General features: G+C 32.6%; 3 protein-coding genes across 3 annotated transcripts in view; 2 read left to right on the top strand and 1 right to left on the bottom strand.

Annotated features, from left to right (window-relative positions):
* Positions 1-17,627, top strand: part of LOC119611547 (E3 ubiquitin-protein ligase Ubr3) — a gene marked incomplete at its 3' end in the record, with an annotated part of 69,382 nt that overhangs the window by 23,859 nt on the left and 27,896 nt on the right. Inside the window, exons 2-4 of the mRNA XM_037967178.1 lie at positions 9,596-10,561; positions 10,629-11,041; positions 11,111-11,269. Of these exons, the coding sequence (XP_037823106.1) occupies positions 9,596-10,561; positions 10,629-11,041; positions 11,111-11,269 (1,538 nt within the window). The remainder of the gene's footprint in view (positions 1-9,595; positions 10,562-10,628; positions 11,042-11,110; positions 11,270-17,627) is intronic.
* LOC119611552 (cell wall protein DAN4-like) lies at positions 6,656-7,784 on the top strand. The gene is made up of 2 exons (XM_037967189.1): positions 6,656-6,901; positions 6,938-7,784. Exons 1-2 carry the CDS (start codon positions 6,748-6,750, stop codon positions 7,723-7,725), a joined length of 942 nt encoding a protein of 313 aa, XP_037823117.1. The 5' UTR covers positions 6,656-6,747; the 3' UTR covers positions 7,726-7,784.
* Positions 12,591-15,299, bottom strand: LOC119611551. Its single transcript, XM_037967188.1, has 8 exons — positions 14,863-15,299; positions 14,502-14,795; positions 14,297-14,432; positions 13,857-14,212; positions 13,701-13,790; positions 13,499-13,629; positions 13,060-13,437; positions 12,591-13,001 (listed from the first exon to the last, which is right to left on the bottom strand). Exons 1-8 carry the CDS (start codon positions 15,133-15,135, stop codon positions 12,716-12,718), a joined length of 1,944 nt encoding a protein of 647 aa, XP_037823116.1. The 5' UTR covers positions 15,136-15,299; the 3' UTR covers positions 12,591-12,715.

The following is a 17,627-nucleotide window of genomic DNA, read 5'->3' as shown; positions in this document are numbered from 1 at the left end:
AGACAGACAGATAGATAGATAGATAGATAGATAGATAGATATATAGACAGACAGATAGATAGATAGATAGATAGATAGATAGATAGATAGATAGATAGATAGATAGATAGATAGATAGATAGATAGATAGATAGATAGATAGATAGATAGATAGATAGATAGATAGATAGATAGATAGATAGATAGATAGATAGATAGATAGATAGATAGATAGATAGATAGATAGATAGATAGATAGATAGATAGATAGATAGATAGATAGATAGATAGATAGATAGATAGATAGATAGATAGATAGATAGATAGATAGATAGATAGATAGATAGATAGATAGATAGATAGATAGATAGATAGATAGATAGATAGATAGATAGATAGATAGATAGATAGATAGATAGATAGATAGATAGATAGATAGATAGATAGATAGATAGATAGATAGATAGATAGATAGATAGATAGATAGATAGATAGATAGATAGATAGATAGATAGATAGATAGATAGATAGATAGATAGATAGATAGATAGATAGATAGATAGATAGATAGATAGATAGATAGATAGAATAGATAGATAGATAGATAGATAGATAGATAGATAGATAGATAGATAGATAGATAGATAGATAGATAGATAGATAGATATATAGATAGATAGATAGATAGATAGATAGATAGATAGATAGATAGATAGATAGATAGATAGATAGATAGATAGATAGATAGATAGATAGATAGATAGCTATAGATAGATAGATAGATGGATAGATAGGTAGATAGATAGATAGATAGATAGATAGATAGATAGATAGATAGATAGATAGATAGATAGATAGATAGATAAGAGTAGTAGATAGTTAGTTAGTTAGTTAGTAGTTAGTTAGTTAGTTAGTTAGTTAGTTAGTTAGTTAGTTAGTTAGTTAGTAGTTAGTTAGTTAGTTAGTTAGTTAGTTAGTAGTTAGTTAGTTAGTTAGTTAGTTAGTTAGTTTAGTTAGTTAGTTAGTTAGTTAGTTAGTTAGTTAGTTAGTTAGTTAGTTAGTTAGTTAGTAGTTAGTTAGTTAGTTAGTTAGTTAGTTAGTTAGTTAGTTAGTTAGTTAGTTAGTTAGTTAGTTAGTTAGTTAGTTAGTTAGTTAGTTAGTTAGTTAGTTAGTTAGTTAGTTAGTTAGTTAGTTAGTTAGTTAGTTAGTTAGTTAGTTAGTTAGTTAGTTAGTTAGTTAGTTAGTTAGTTAGTTAGTTAGTTAGTTAGTTAGTTAGTTAGTTAGTAGTTAGCTAGTTAGTTAGTTTGTTTGTTTGTTTGTTTGTTTGTTTGTTTGTTTGTTTGTTTGTTTGTTTGTTTGTTTGTTAATTAGATGGATGGTTCGATTCCCACCAAAGCCTCTGGTAAAACAGCTCACAACAGGCCCCATAGTGGCATAGGTGTTTTCTATAAAATCTTATGTAACATACATCTCCCTAAAACAATATCCCTTCGTAATCAGCACAAAGCCTAACAATAACATTGTAAATGTTAAAGTCTAAAATTAACTATCCATTACTTTGTATTAAATGATTGCTGGAAAGAAAACTAAAAATATTTTTTCATTGCTTCTCTTTTATTTCAAAAAATGTTAATCAAAAAACGTTTCAAGTTTTATTATAAACATCTCCATTATTAAAATGATGTACTACACATTTTAACTGCTTCAGTAAGAATGGGTAAATTCAACTTCAATGTATTTGCTGCAATTGTACTGCAACTATCTCCAATTGCTGGATTTGTAGCTAAATAATCGATAGTATCTGAAACAGCAGTATAAAGATTACCCATTAGCGTATTCATTTTGTTGGTACAAGCTGTAGAGGGTTCATCACTAGCATCAGAATCGTCATAAGCAGCATTGTCGCAAACCTTATCATCAGCATCAATTACTTTTGCTGTTTTTTTGGTAATAGTTTTGGCGTAATTATTTAATTTAGTAACTACCGAGGATGCTTCAGCGTTACAGATTTCAATGTCATAGATAAAATCGTTGGCAACATTCTCTACACTAAATGCAGCTTCAGTCAAACAATTAATACCACCCAAGGTTTTTGTTGATGCCTCTATATTTGCAGTGTAGTCTGATTGATCAGTTCCACAGGATAATGCCAGGATACTAGCAAATAATATTGTTATTATTTTAATATGCATTGCGTAGCGTTTTTTTGTATTTTCAAAAAGTTTTATTCTTGTGATACTGAAATTATAAGCCATCACCGATTGTTTATATAGTCCACAGTAGTTTAATGCACTTCATGCTTTTTACTTGTGTAAATAATTTTATCAAATATTTATTTAAATTTTAATTAATTGAAAATTTGAAAATGTTTTTTTAATGTTTAAATATTTTCAGTATTTCTTAAAATTGCTGTTTAAGTATGTATAAATTTTCATGAGAGTAATAGCAAATATTTATATTAATTCATTGATTGATATCTTATAAATTTATTGTTGCATATCGGGAGCTAATATGTAAAAGTATCATCTATTATTTACGCCTTCACTGCGGGATAGAATTAATTTTTTAGAAATATATCAGTACAGTTTCAGAGCAATAAGGTTTGGATGAAAATTAAAAAAAAATATATGTATATAGATATATGTAATATTAATATTATTAATTGAATATTCTTCAGTCTCGAGTTCGAGTCCCACTTGGGAAAATAACTTATCTCCAAGTGGGACTCGAACTCGAGCTTGAAAAATATTCTATTAATAATATTTACATTAGTATTAAAGTTACTGTACAAAATGTGGCAACTGATAATGTTATAATATCCTAGATAAACAAATTTCAGTATCTCATAAGTGAATTTCCTCTAAAAATTCATATTAATTCTTATGTTACTAGAACAAAATTTGGTCAATCTAGCATTTATAGTTTCCCAGATATACGTATTTTAGTATTTGATTAATATGGGGATGCCACGCCCACTAATGCGGATCAGAGTTGACCGTGCAAAATTATGACTGTAGCTTTTATAGTTTTCTAGAAATAAGAATTTTTGGATTTTGACTAAATTGGGAGATCCACATCGCTAATGCCAGTCCGCCAATTTTTTCTTAAATGTTTATATCTGTAGATGTCAAAGTTGTTAGTGCTATTATATTAAAGTTCTCATATATACGAATTTTATGCGTTTTTTTTTTTGTATGGACGTAGTACCTCGCTGCTTTAAAATTGCAAATTTTCTTCACACTATAGGAAGATACTGTGAACATTTTCCAATTTTTATGACTTCTTTAACATTTCACCCATTTCAAAAACAATTTTATTCATACATTTTGCCACAAATATCCAGACTTAGGGTCAGAAATATTGATTGGTTCAAATGGGCGCTACAGAGCGGATATACAGTTATTATAATATCTACCGATCTACCGATCTATGGTATCTATCTATCTATCTATTATCTATCTACGTATCTATCATCTATCATTCTATTATATATCGGAGCGAGCGAGCGAGCGAGCGAGCGAGCGAGCGAGAGAGGAGCGAGCGAGCGAGCGAGCGAGCAGCGAGGAGCGAGCGAGCGAGCGAGCGGAGAGCGAGCGAGGCGAGCGAGCGAGCGAGCGAGCGAGCGAGGAGCGAGCGAGCCAGCCAGCGAGCGAGCGAGGAGCGAGCGAGCGAGCGCGAGCGAGCGAGCGAGCGAGCGAGAGCGAGCGAGCGAGCGAGCGAGCGAGCGAGCGAGCCAGCGAGCGAGCAGCGAGCGAGCGAGCGAGCGAGCGAGCGAGCGAGCGAGAGAGCGAGCGAGCGAGCGAGCAGCGAGCGAGCGAGCGAGCGAGCGAGCGAGCGAGAGAGCGAGCGAGCGAGCGAGCGAGCGAGCGAGCGAGCGAGCGACGAGCGAGACGAGCGAGCGAGCGACGAGCGAGCGAGCGAGCGAGCGAGCGAGCGAGAGCGAGCGAGCGAGCAGCGAGCGAGCGAGCGAGCGAGCGAGCGAGCGAGGAGCGAGCGAGGAGCGAGCGAGCGAGGAGCGAGCGAGCGAGCGAGCGAGCGAGCGAGCGAGCGAGAGAGCGAGGGCGAGCGAGCCAGCGAGCGAGAGAGCGAGCGAGCGACGAGGAGCGAGGACGAGCGAGCGAGCGAGCGAGCGAGCGAGAGCGAGCGAGCGAGCGAGCGAGGAGCTAGCTATAGCGATCGATCTAGCTATCTATCTATCTATCTATCTATCTATCTATCTACTACTATCTATCTTTCTATCTATTTCTCTATCTTCTATCGTATTCCATAATGAAAATTTAAAACTTCAAGTATGCTATTTATTTATTTACAAATTTTATTTATTTGTTATATTTAAACATTTAAGGTCTTAAGCTGCTGCGATGTCGGCACAATTTGCTACAAAGCTTTTAAACTTATTTATTTTAAAATTAAATTTCATTACGGTCATTTTACTGCAAGTGTTTGGTAATGATCCATTCAAAGATGTTTCGGTTCGTTTTTTAAAATTCCATCCAGTTTAGACATACGTTGCTTCATTAAATTACCACAGATGACAGGCGTAGTGTCTTTATTATTGTATGCTGTCACTTTACATGTTCTATTATTTAAACGTATAATTTTTCCAGTTTTATCGGTTAGATCGGCACAATTCTTTAAAATGCTTTTAACATCATCGGTGGCCCCTACATGGCATGCGTCAAAATCGTGGGTGAAATCATTGACAGAATCCTCCAAACTACCCACTGCATTAATTAAACAGTTAATACCACCTAGGTTTTGTGCAGCTGTTTCCATATTTTCTATAAAGTCGTAAGGCTTCGAGCCTTGGACACTTGCCAAGACCAAGATTAAGGCAAAAAAGAAAAGCAATACTTTTTTGTACATGATTCAATTTTAAGATCGTTTTTGTATTACTGTGTTTCGTAGTAGAAATTTTTACGCTTAAATACATTTTTAGTTTGGTTTATTCTGCGTTTTAGAAATTTAATTAATTTTCTATTGTAATGTTTAATAATATGTATTTGCTAGATAATGAAAGTGTTTTTTCTGGAAATACTTTAAACATTTTTGTTATTATTTACAAATATTTGAGAATAAGTATTTGATTATAACACACAGGCCTACAACACAAATGGAAATTTGTTAATAAGGTCAGTTTTATATTGGAAAGTTACTTCTCTTCTTCTCACGACTTTTATTTTATTATATCAAGAATCACTTTCAAGGTGAACATTTTTGAATTAATTACAGATATCAAGCTCTTATTTGATAGTGGTTTATCTAATCTAAAGATAAATTTTAATTTGATTATAAAATACTGAAATATAATTGGAAATGGTGTAGTTATTTCAAAGTGTAATTATGTGTTAAGTTTCAGTGCTCATCTTGTTTTAGAAAATTATTATTAATTCAGTTATTTTTCAAAAGAGGCAATACTTGAATCCACGAAATATATGCGGAGAAACTGCAAACTGTAGTATACTTTATGGCTTATAACTGTTATATTAATATATTCTTTGAATGCCAATCAAGAATGGTTTTTACAAATCCCGGGATTCGTAATTTTTAAAACTTGTAGTTCTGTTTTAGTTCAGTTTTATTGTAGTTCCGTTCTAGTTCAATTCAGTTCTAGTCAATTTTCGTAATTCGTAATTTTTAACACTTCTATGAAGGGATTTTTTTAATTCCTTTAGTTAATTTGTTAGTTCTAGTTTAGTTTTAGTTCAGTTCTAGTTCAGTTCTAGTTCAGTTCTAGTTCAGTTCTAGTTCAGTTCTAGTTCAGTTCTAGTTCAGTTCGAGTTCAGTTCTAGTTCAGTTCTAGTTCAGTTCTAGTTCAGTTCTAGTTCAATTCTAGTTCAGTTCTAGTTCAGTTCTAGTTCAGTTCTAGTTCAGTTCTAGTTCAGTTCTAGTTCAGTTCTAGTTCAGTTCTAGTTCAGTTCTAGTTCAGTTCTAGTTCAGTTCTAGTTCAGTTCTAGTTCAGTTCTAGTTCAGTTCTAGTTCAGTTCTAGTTCAGTTCTAGTTCTAGTTCAGTTCTAGTTCAGTTCTAGTTCAGTTCTAGTTCAGTTCTAGTTCAGTTCTAGTTCAGTTCTAGTTCAGTTCTAGTTCAGTTCTAGTTCAGTTCTAGTTCAGTTCTAGTTCAGTTCTAGTTCAGTTCTAGTTCAGTTCTAGTTCAGTTCTAGTTCAGTTCTAGTTCAGTTCTAGTTCAGTTCTAGTTTAGTTCTAGTTCAGTTCTAGTTCAGTTCTAGTTCAGTTCTAGTTCAGTTCTAGTTCATTTCTAGTTCAGTTCTAGCTCAGTTCTAGTTCAGTTCTAGTTCAGTTCTAGTTCAGTTCTAGTTTAGTTCTAGTTCAGTTCTAGTTCAGTTCAGTTCTAGTTCAGTTCTAGCTCAGTTCTAGTTCAGTTCTAGTTCAGTTTTAGTTCAGTTTTAGTTCAGTTCTAGTTCAGTTCTAGTTCAAATGTTTCTAATGTTTTCTTTGAAAATTTATTAAGTAAAATAATTCATAATGTTTACTATATTTCATAATATTCCATTTGTTTCCTTATGACGCTGAATAACATATGGAACTATTGAACTTAACTTCAAAATATTTGCATTGTAGTCTGCTCGTGTATAAATATAAATATTTTTCTACTGACCACAACGTCTACGTTTACTTGATATAATTTCTTAATAATTTGAAAACCGTCGTATTTTCTTACTATAAATAAGAGGAAAATGTTATTGTACAGCATGACACTTTAGGCGATCATCTTCAAGTCAGCACTGTATCGGAGCAAAAAAAGTAAACATGAAATTGAAATTTCTAATCATATTCTTCATAGCAGTCCTTGCATTAGGATCAGCTAGTGATGGTGAAACCACCACCAAAAGTACAAATGATTCTACCTCATCTGATGATGAAACCGAAACTACCACAGATTCCAATACCACTGAAGCCTCTAATGAAACGACAACCAAACCTCCAACTTCAGGTGATGATGAAACGACAACCAAAACTCCAAACAACTCTGATACCACTGAATCCTCGACTGATAATAATACAACAACCAAAACTCCAACAGATACTGATACTACTGAATCTTCTAAAGGTGATGAAACAACAACCAAAGCTCCAACAGATACTGATACCACTGAATCTTCTACTGATGAAAAAACAACAACCAAAGCCCCAACAGATACTGATACTACTGAATCTTCTACTGGCGATGAAACAACGACCAAGGCTCCTACGGATACTGATACCACTGAATCTACTACAGATGATTCAAGCACCACAACTACCTCCACTACACCTGCACCACCATCCTTCGACAATAATGTAGATACTGCCACCGATAATTTACTTGGTATCAACTGTATGATCCAAGCCGTCTATACTATAGCTGATAATGCACCTAATTTTCAATATGACATTGGTTTATGCGGTTCAGCCATACAAACTTCTGCAGCTGATTTATTGGATAAAGTAAACGAACTTCAAACACGCACGTCCAAAGCTATACAAGCCAATGATAAAACCTGTAATAATGCCAATTTTAATCAAAATTCTGATGCCTCTAAAACGCCCTCCGATAAGTGTGTGACAAAAATTAAAAACACCATGGAAAAGCTAAATGATACGGTAGACAAAACTCTTACGAAAGTTAATAAATTATTTAATAAAACGAGCAATTTTTGTGCTAAGATGGCTCTTTTGAGATTCAGATTAACTCTGAATAATTTCAATGCCATGATTCAAGAATGTGCTAAAGTTGCGGGCGCTTAAATATTGTAAATTAAAGAATTCAAAATAAAGTTAAAAATGTACCATTCACTTTTTCGAAATCTTTGTTGTTTACAGATCTAGTCCAATTCTAGTTCAGTTCTAGTTCAGTTCTACTTCAGTTCTAGTTCAGTTCTAGTTCAGTTCTAGTTCAGTTCTAGTTCAGTTCTAGTTCAGTTCTATTTCAATTTTATTTCAGTTCTATTTCAGTTCTAGTTCAGTTCTAGTTCAGTTCTAGTTCAATTCTAGTTCAGTTCTAGTTCACTTCTAGTTCAGTTCTAGTTCAATTCTAGTTCAGTTCTAGTTCAGTTCTAGTTCAGTTCTAGTTCAGTTCTAGTTCAGTTCTAGTTCTAGTTCAGTTCTAGTTCAGTTCTAGTTCAGTTCTAGTTCAGTTCTAGTTCAGTTCTAGTTCAGTTCTAGTTCAGTTCTAGTTCAGTTCTAGTTCAGTTCTAGTTCAGTTCTAGTTCAGTTCTAGTTCAGTTCTAGTTCAGTTCTAGTTCAGTTCTAGTTCAGTTCTAGTTCAGTTCTAGTTCAGTTCTAGTTCAGTTCTAGTTCTAGTTCAGTTCTAGTTCAGTTCTAGTTCTAGTTCAGTTCTAGTTCAGTTCTAGTTCAGTTCTAGTTCAGTTCTAGTTCAGTTCTAGTTCAGTTCTAGTTCAGTTCTAGTTCAGTTCTAGTTCTAGTTCAGTTCTAGTTCAGTTCTAGTTCAGTTCTAGTTCTAGTTCAGTTCTAGTTCAGTTCTAGTTCAATTCTAGTTCAGTTCTAGTTCAGTTCTAGTTCAGTTCTAGTTCAGTTCTAGTTCAGTTCTACTTCAGTTCTAGTTCAGTTCATTCCTAATTCAGTTCTAGTTCAGTTCATTCCTAATTCAGTTCTAGTTCAGTTCATTGCTAGTTCAGTTCTAGTTCAGTTCTAGTTCAGTTCTAGTTCAGTTCTAGTTCAGTTCTAGTTCAGTTCTAGTTCAGTTCTAGTTCAGTTCTAGTTCAGTTCTAGTTCAGTTCTAGTTCAGTTCTAGTTCAGTTCTAGTTCAGTTCTAGTTCAGTTCTAGTTCAGTTCTAGTTCAGTTCTAGTTCAGTTCTAGTTCAGTTCTAGTTCAGTTCTAGTTCAGTTCTAGTTCAGTTCTAGTTCAGTTCTAGTTCAGTTCTAGTTCAGTTCTAGTTCAGTTCTAGTTCAGTTCTAGTTCAGTTCTAGTTCAGTTCTAGTTCAGTTCTAGTTCAGTTCTAGTTCAGTTCTAGTTCAGTTCTTCTAGTTCAGTTCTAGTTCAGTTCTAGTTCAGTTCTAGTTCAGTTCTAGTTCAGTTCTAGTTCAGTTCTAGTTCAGTTCTAGTTCAGTTCTAGTTCAGTTCTAGTTCAGTTCTAGTTCAGTTCTAGTTCAGTTCTAGTTCAGTTCTAGTCAGTTCTAGTTCAGTCTAGTTCAGTTCTAGTTCGGTTCTAGTTCGGTTCTAGTTCAGTTCTAGTTCAGTTCTAGTTTAGTTCTAGTTCGGTTCTAGTTCAGTTCTAGTTCAGTTCTAGTTCAGTTCTAGTTCAGTTCTAGTTCAGTTCTAGTTCAGTTCTAGTTCAGTTCTAGTTTTGTTCTAGTTCAGTTCTTGTTCAGTTCTGGTTTAGATCTAGTTCAGTTCTAGTTTAGTTCTAGTTCAGTTCTAGTTCAGTTTTAGTTAGGATTGACGAACGATTTGGACATACATTGGAATAAGTCTGAAAATGTCTAAAGTACTTTAGAGTATTTATTGAATCTGAATTTTCATAAATTTGTTTAGTAATACTCCTTTAATTTTTAAAATACAATCGTAAATATAAGATTTATTATTCTTTTAAAATTTCAATCTATTTAATACTAATTCTAATATTAATTTTACTTTATTTATCTTGTATTTTTTCAGTACGAAGTTACGATAATCATGCCAAATGTGGTTTAGTTTGGGTGCCACACGTGGTGGCCTATAGATGTCGTACTTGCGGCATATCACCGTGTATGTCTATATGTCGAGACTGTTTCAAAAAAGGTGATCATACGAATCACGACTTCAATATGTTTCTATCACAAGCAGGCGGTGCCTGTGATTGTGGCGATACGTCAGTAATGAAAGCTGAAGGCTTCTGCAGTGATCATGGCATTAACAATCGTGTCAATAAAGAACCCGTACCAGCGAATCTTTTAGCAGTTGCCGAGGCCATAATGCCAAAATTATTATTTCGTCTTTTACAACATTTTCGCGAACACAGTGACGCCACGTCACAGTCATTCATCGTGGTTGCCCAACTATGTGAACTATTTACGAATATGCTAATCGATTTGAATAATATGGGCGAAATAATGCGTAAAGTAATGACGAGGGCACTCATCAGTCAAGAGGTCTATAAACAATTCGCTGATGTCAATTGTCTTAGTAGTAGACATGCACGAGTCTTAAAAAAGAATCGTGAAAAATATGAAGAGGCTGTTAATCGTTTCCCTAGGCCAGAACCTCCTGATGATTATAAACATTTGCCGGCACTGGGAGAGAAGCTGGTGCACACTACCCTGCTGGAGGAGTTTATATTTTGGACATTTAAATTTGAATTTCCACAAAATTTAGTATGTTTCCTACTCAACATGTTGCCCGATCAAGACTATAAGGTACACTTGACCAGAACTTTCGTAATGCACTATAGTCGCATACCATCGGTATTGGAAATGTCTAGAGATCCGGATACGTTAAGTAATCGCGTGGTACACATGAGTGTACAATTATTTTCCAATGAAAGTTTAGCTTTAAAAATGGTTAATGAATTATCGCTGCTGCATGTGATGATAATAAGTTTAAAACTAATGATGTCCAAGATACTCATACAAAATACTTTACATGGTAAATTATTAAATTTTAAACTTAATAACAATTATTAATAATTTTTTTTTTTTTTGTTCTTTAATAGACCCTAAGAAAAATTTCCATTTTGTTATCGATTGCACCCGCCAAGTTATGAAAGATCATTGTTATTGGCCATTAGTGTCTGATTTTAATAATGTTCTTTCCCATGAATCAGTGGCTTTGGTTTTTCTGCGTGATGACAATCTTATCGATATGTGGTTTCAATTTCTTTCCATGCTGCAGGGCATGAATGTGAATGTTCGTGAAACTGCTTCACATGTAGAATTTGAACCCAATTCATATTATGCTGCTTTTTCATGTGAACTGGAAGCCAGTGCTTATCCAATGTGGTCAATTATTTCACATCTCCAAGATGGTAAACATGCTCATTTGGCTAAAAAGATTATTACGTATTGTGTTAATATGCTGCATGAATGGTTGGATGCCATTTATTTTCCAGAACCAAAAATTTCCCAAGTAAGTTTTAGAGTTATTGATTTACAGATAAAATGGTTTTAATTTGTTTTTAATTTTGTTTAATTTAAGGAGGAAATGTTGCAAGCTTCATTTCATTTTCCCTTACATCGTTATTTGGCCGCTTTTGTTTGTCAAGCTGTTACTAAAATGGGCATGTCACTGTCGGAAGTTTTACCCACCAGATCATATATTTTACCTTTATTGATGATGCATCCTTTAAGAGTGCAGGTGAGTTATAAATTTAAATTTTTTTATTACATATTTATTTTAATACATAAAAGAAAGCTGTTTAAAGTTTAAATTTCTAGTTTAGTTCTATGTCTGTTCTACTTCAATTCTAGTTCAGTTCTAGTTCAGTTCTAGTTCAGTTCTAGTTCAGTTCTAGTTCAGTTCTAGTTCAGTTCTAGTTCAGTTCTAGTTCAGTTCTAGTTCAGTTCTAGTTCTAGTTCAGTTCTAGTTCAGTTCCAGTTCAGTTCTAGTTCTAGTTCAGTTCTAGTTCAGTTCTAGTTCAGTTCTAGTTCAGTTCTAGTTCAGTTCTAGTTCAGTTCTAGTTCAGTTCTAGTTCAGTTCTAGTTCAGTTCTAGTTCAGTTCTAGTTCAGTTCTAGTTCAGTTCTAGTTCAGTTCTAGTTCAGTTCTAGTTCAGTTCTAGTTCAGTTCTAGTTCAGTTCTAGTTCAGTTCTAGTTCAGTTCTAGTTCAGTTCTAGTTCAGTTCTAGTTCAGTTCTAGTTCAGTTCTAGTTCAGTTCTAGTTAAGTTCTAGTTAAGTTCTAGTTCAGTTCTAGTTCAGTTCTAGTTCAGTTCTAGTTCAGTTCTAGTTCAGTTCTAGTTCAGTTCTAGTTCAGTTCTAGTTCAGTTCTAGTTCAGTTCTAGTTCAGTTCTAGTTCAGTTCTAGTTCAGTTCTAGTTCAGTTCTAGTTCAGTTCTAGTTCAGTTCTAGTTCAGTTCTAGTTCAGTTCTAGTTCAGTTCTAGTTCAGTTCTAGTTCAGTTCTACTTCAGTTCTAGTTCAGTTCTAGTTCAGTTCTAGTTCAGTCCTAGTTCAGTTCTAGTTCGGTTCTAGTTCAGTTCTAGTTCAGTTCTAGTTCAGGTTCAGTTCTAGTTCAGTTCTAGTTCAGTTCTAGTTCAGTTCTAGTTCAGTTCTAGTTCAGTTCTAGTTCAGTTCTAGTTCAGTTCTAGTTCAGTTCTAGTTCAGTTCTAGTTCAGTTCTAGTTCAGTTCTAGTCCAGTTCTACTTCAGTTCTAGTTCAGTTCTAGTTCAGTTCTAGTTCAGTTCTAGTTCAGTTCTAGTTCAGTTCTAGTTCAGTTCTAGTTCAGTTCTAGTTCAGTTCTAGTTCAGTTCTAGTCCAGTTCTACTTCAGTTCTAGTTCAGTTCTAGTTCAGTTCTAGTTCAGTTCTAGTTCTGTTCTAGTTCAGTTCACGTTCTTAAGCTCAAGCTTAAAATTTTATTAAAAAGTTCACACTTCAATTGTTGTAAGTGAATCAAAAGTTTATAATTTGTTTCTAATTTGCTAGTGGAATAAGTAGTTATACCACAAAAAAATTTGTATTTTGGATAAAGCTTGAAATTTTTATTGACGTATTGAAACATTAACATTATTTTTTACAAAATCTAAACTTTAATTCTCTTTTTTATTTTACTTTACAACATTAGTATTTAAAGGATATAAAAAATTGGAATTTACCCTAATGTTTGTAAACGAGGAGCAAAATCATAAGTTATAATCTTCGGAGCTAAAAATCCCCCATAACCTTGTTCACCTTTGTAATAGATACCAATACCAGCCAAAGGCACTGGAGGTTTAGAAACGACATCTTGTATATCTATAAAGGGTATATTAGTTTGAGAAACATCTTTTTCTAAACTAGAAACGGAAAATTTCAAATATTGATTTGGTCCAAAATTCGGTTCAGATTTGCCAGTAGAATGAATGGGTATATCACCATCACGTAAAACAATTTCGTTTCTAAAAAAAAATTGATCATTAATATGTAAATGGGTTAAAAATGCCAATATTTAGGTACCTTCTGAACTCACTGATGTCATTAATTTTCCAATAACTAATTTCTTTGGGATTTACCAATTGACCACTAGCATAATTAAATTTACTTAATCTGGCTTGTAAATTCAAATGTGCTCCCACCACCTGAAAACGTACACCCGTTACCACATAATTTTCATCATAGGTTTCTATATTATCCAAATCAATGGAACGAGCATCATAAGTTAAGGTGAAATAATCTTGATTCTGAAGAACTCCTCTTTCGTAGATTGTATAGTTATCTACTGGTTTCCAGGTCAAAGTTGATTCATTTATCATACCTCTGGGCATAAGTTGTCCCTCTTGTATTTGCAAATGAAATACACGATTTACTTTAGTAAAACGTAAACCGGTTACAACTCTAGATTAAAAATCAAAAATTTATTTAAATAGTTTAGTTTTGAAATAAGTTTTGAACCTACTTATTGTCATCGATATTTGAAAGAGTTTCTCGTAAATTAAAATAACGATCCGTTTTAATGCTGTTCTGATCATCACAAAAGCATATACAATAACTACACTCCCATACTACATAACGCATCCACGAATTTGCCTGAAAATTATGTAAATAATTTAAATTTTTATATTTTAATAAGCTTTGAGAACTAATGTTTTTTTACCAACCTCTGATTCACCACGCTGACAGTGAGCTTGCTTACCAATAGTTTGGCCATTATACTTTAGGTATTCATATCGTCGAAGACTTTCAAATGCCTTAAAATGAAATCACATTTAACAAATATTTTCCCAAAGAAATCTAAAGAGTCCTTTCTTACTTACCGAAGGACATGCTGTTATATAGCCACTAGCATAATAACAATCATGTATTTGACCCGAACAACGTTCCTGTTTGGCACAAAACTGATCCATATAACAACCCACATTGCTTGTGCGTCCATAAGCCGAACATGATTGCATACAATCACGACTAGAACTCATATCAACTTCATTCTCAATATAAGCCTGTAATAGACGTGTCACCCGTTCATAAGTTTCACCCTCAATATAACGCTCAGGATCACAACGCCAAACCATGCGATCAGCTTTTTGCATTAATTTGTATAATTGGCGCCCTGTTTGCTCCGAACGTTTTTCATAATTTTTACGCATAATTTCGGCTTCTTGTGAGAAATTTCCTACAAAGTTCATTTACATTTAATGATATAATTGTTATTTGTTGGTATTTTCAATATGTTTTCCCTCGACTTGTTCTCACTCACCCTTGTTATACACACTTAAGATTAACCATGATACTTCTAGCAGGGTATAGGCTTTAAGTTCCGTTAATGCAATATACGTGTATAGAGAATATATAAATTGTTGGGTAGATTGTTGATTCAAACATTTTTCTTCTTTCTTTAAAACAAATGGCGAAATATATCAATAATTAATTTTATTTTTAACAAATAATTCTTAAAAATTAACCTTATAACTTGACACCAAAAATTCAAAAAGATTAGAGTAAAGTTTATTGCTCTCTTGATCATTTTGATCGAAAATTTTCCTATGCCAATTATCCATTAAATGTTGGACAGCGAAGCCATTTGGTGCTACAGTCCATTCGGCAAATGTTAACAATGTTGTGGGGTCCAAGTTAATATTATGCACTAAAAATTGTTGGAATTCTTTAAAACGCTGCGCCACATTATGTGTTGTATTTATAAAGTCTTTCGATTTTGCCAACAATTGTAAATTAATAAAATTATTATTAACAGAATGCTGCAGAAATAAAAAATCCACAACTATAAAACAATTTTTTTGGATTAAATTTATTTTTTCAAAATACCTTTTTCTCGATAACATTTATATCATTATTAAGTTCAGTGAAAAGTTTTAAAATCTGTAATAAATTACTTTGAGATTCTTGACTATTATTTTCCACTGTATACCAGCACTCTGAAAAATCCGTTGTTGCTTCATTGACTACACTAATGACGTCTTTACTCGCTGAAATAGATCCAACCAGTTGTAGAATAGAAATCGATAAGGTTTCTGGTATAAAAGTTAATATTAATAGTATAAAGCCTAGATGTGGCTTTAAAGATCTTTTTAATATCATTTTTTTATATTTAATTTAATCCAAAAAGAATTTTAAATGCAAATTTTTAATTCATATAATATGAATTGTTTTGAAGTTTATTGAAATTTTTTATAACTGTATATATTTTTCAACCGTTGTTCGCTCCTATATTGACCGTTTATTACAATTAGACTATTGTGCTTTGTATGATTTATATTTATCAGCAGCTCAAAACATTGTGGCTCAGAGATGGGAAAGCGAAAATTTTAAAATACATAGTATTGAAGTGAATTATGGTAATTTTTTTCAAGTATGTACTGAACCAATATAAACAATATGATTAAGGGATTGGGTGAATCGATATGATAGTAACCAAGCAGTATCAAGCAGTCTGCTAGTTATACCAGTCTGCAAGTAATCGTGAGTTCTTTTAATAGATAAATCGATATATAGATAAATGGATCAATAGATAACTTAATTAATAAATAAAAGTAGCAATAGATGAATGGAACAATAGGTAAATAACTGGATAAATGGTTAAATAACTTGATAAATGGATAAATAACTGGACAAATGGATATATAACTGGACAAATGGATAAATAACTGGATAAATTTATATATAACTGCATAAATGGATAAATAACAGGATAAGAGGATAAATAACTGAACAAATGGATAAATAGATGATAGATTGTTAGATAGATTGGTAGATATATGGGTAGATAGATTGGTAGATAGATTGGTAGATAGATTGGTAGATAGATTGGTAGATAGATTGGTAGATAGATTGGTAGATAGATTGGTAGATAGATTGGTAGATAGATTGGTAGATAGATTGGTAGATAGATTGGTAGATTGATTGGTAGATAGATTGGTAGATAGATTTGTAGATAGATTGGTAGATAGATCGGTAGATAGGTCGGTAGGTAGATCGGTAGATATATCGGTAGAATAGATTGGTAGATAAATCGGTAGATAGATCGTTAGATAGATAGATAGATAGATAGATAGATAGATAGATAGATAGATAGATATATAGATAGATAGATAGATAGGATAGATAGATAGATAGATAGATAGGATAGATAGGATAGATAGGTAGTAGAATAGATAGAGTAGATAGATGATAGATAGATAGATAGATAGATAGATAGATAGAAGATAGATAGATAGATAGATAGATAGATAGATAGATAGTAGATAGATAGATAGATAGATAGATAGATATTAGATAGTAGATAGTAGATAGCTAGATAGATAGATAGATAGATAGATAGATAGTGATAGATAGGATAGATAGATCGATAGATAGATAGATAGATAGATAGATAGATGATAGATAGATAGATAGATAGATAGATAGATAGATAGATAGATAGATAGATAGATAGATAGGATAGATAGATAGATAGATAGATAGATAGATAGATAGATAGATAGATAGATAGATAGATAGATAGATAGATAGATAGATAGATAGATAGATAGATAGATAGATAGATAGATAGATAGATAGATAGATAGATAGATAGATAGATATATAGATAGGATAGATAGATAGATAGATAGATAGATAGATAGATAGATAGATAGATAGATAGATAGATAGATAGATAGATAGATAGATAGATAGATAGATAGATAGATAGATAGATAGATAGATAGATAGATAGATAGATAGATAGATAGATAGATAGATAGATAGATAGATAGATAGATAGATAGATAGATAGATAGATAAATAGATAAATAGATAGATAGATAGATAGATAGATAGATAGATAGATAGATAGATAGATAGATAGATAGATAGATAGATAAATAGATAGATAGATAGATAGATAAATAGATAAATAGATAGATAGATAGATAGATAGATAGATAGATAGATAGATAGATAGATAGATAGATAGATAGATAGATAGATAGATAGATAGATAGATAGATAGATAGATAGATAGATAGATAGATAGATAGATAGATAGATAGATAGATAGATAGATAGATAGATAGATAGATAGATAGATAGATAGATAGATAGATAGATAGGTAGATAGATAGATAGATAGATAGATAGATAGATAGATAGATAGATAGATAGATAGATAGATAGATAGATAGATAGATAGATAGATAGATAGATAGATAGATAGATAGATAGATAGATAGATAGATAGATAGATAGATAGATAGATAGATATATAGATAGATAAATAGATAGATGGATAGATAAGAAAGTCGAAAATACACGAATGTTTAAAAAATTGTATAAGAAAGCTAAAGTTTTCCTCAAAAAGAAATTTGAACAAATACTATGGTGCTGCGTTTTCCATTCCTGTGATTAATCATTTTTATATATTACATACTTTATTACACATACCACAGGTTTATATAATGCATAAGTATGCACACATTTAATTAATAACACTAGACTACAACAAAAAATTGTGTCTAATTTCATAATTTTATTGTTGTTTACCATCCCTGTAGTAAATATTTTTAATATACTCGCATAAGTAGTGATATAAG

This window comes from Lucilia sericata, unplaced genomic scaffold, assembly GCF_015586225.1.
Source record: "Lucilia sericata isolate MDLA Ls3-8-SP2 unplaced genomic scaffold, ASM1558622v1 Contig001479F_arrow, whole genome shotgun sequence".
In the NCBI taxonomy this organism is placed as follows: Eukaryota; Metazoa; Arthropoda; class Insecta; order Diptera; family Calliphoridae; genus Lucilia; species Lucilia sericata.
Note: the sequence above shows the minus strand (reverse complement) of the source record. Positions and strands in the feature narration are given on the sequence as shown.

Bases quoted from the DNA above. Each gene is read 5' to 3' on its own strand.
- LOC119611552 (XM_037967189.1), top strand. From the start codon at position 6,748: ATGAAATTGAAATTTCTAATCATATTCTTCATAGCAGTCCTTGCATTA. The intron at 6,902-6,937 runs ATGAAACGACAA...CTTCAGGTGATG, and splicing joins CAATACCACTGAAGCCTCTA to ATGAAACGACAACCAAAACT.
- LOC119611551 (XM_037967188.1), bottom strand. From the start codon at position 15,135: ATGATATTAAAAAGATCTTTAAAGCCACATCTAGGCTTTATACTATTA. The intron at 14,213-14,296 runs GTGAGTGAGAAC...TGAACTTTGTAG, and splicing joins CTTAAGTGTGTATAACAAGG to GAAATTTCTCACAAGAAGCC. The intron at 13,630-13,700 runs GTTGGTAAAAAA...CATAATTTTCAG, and splicing joins GTCAGCGTGGTGAATCAGAG to GCAAATTCGTGGATGCGTTA.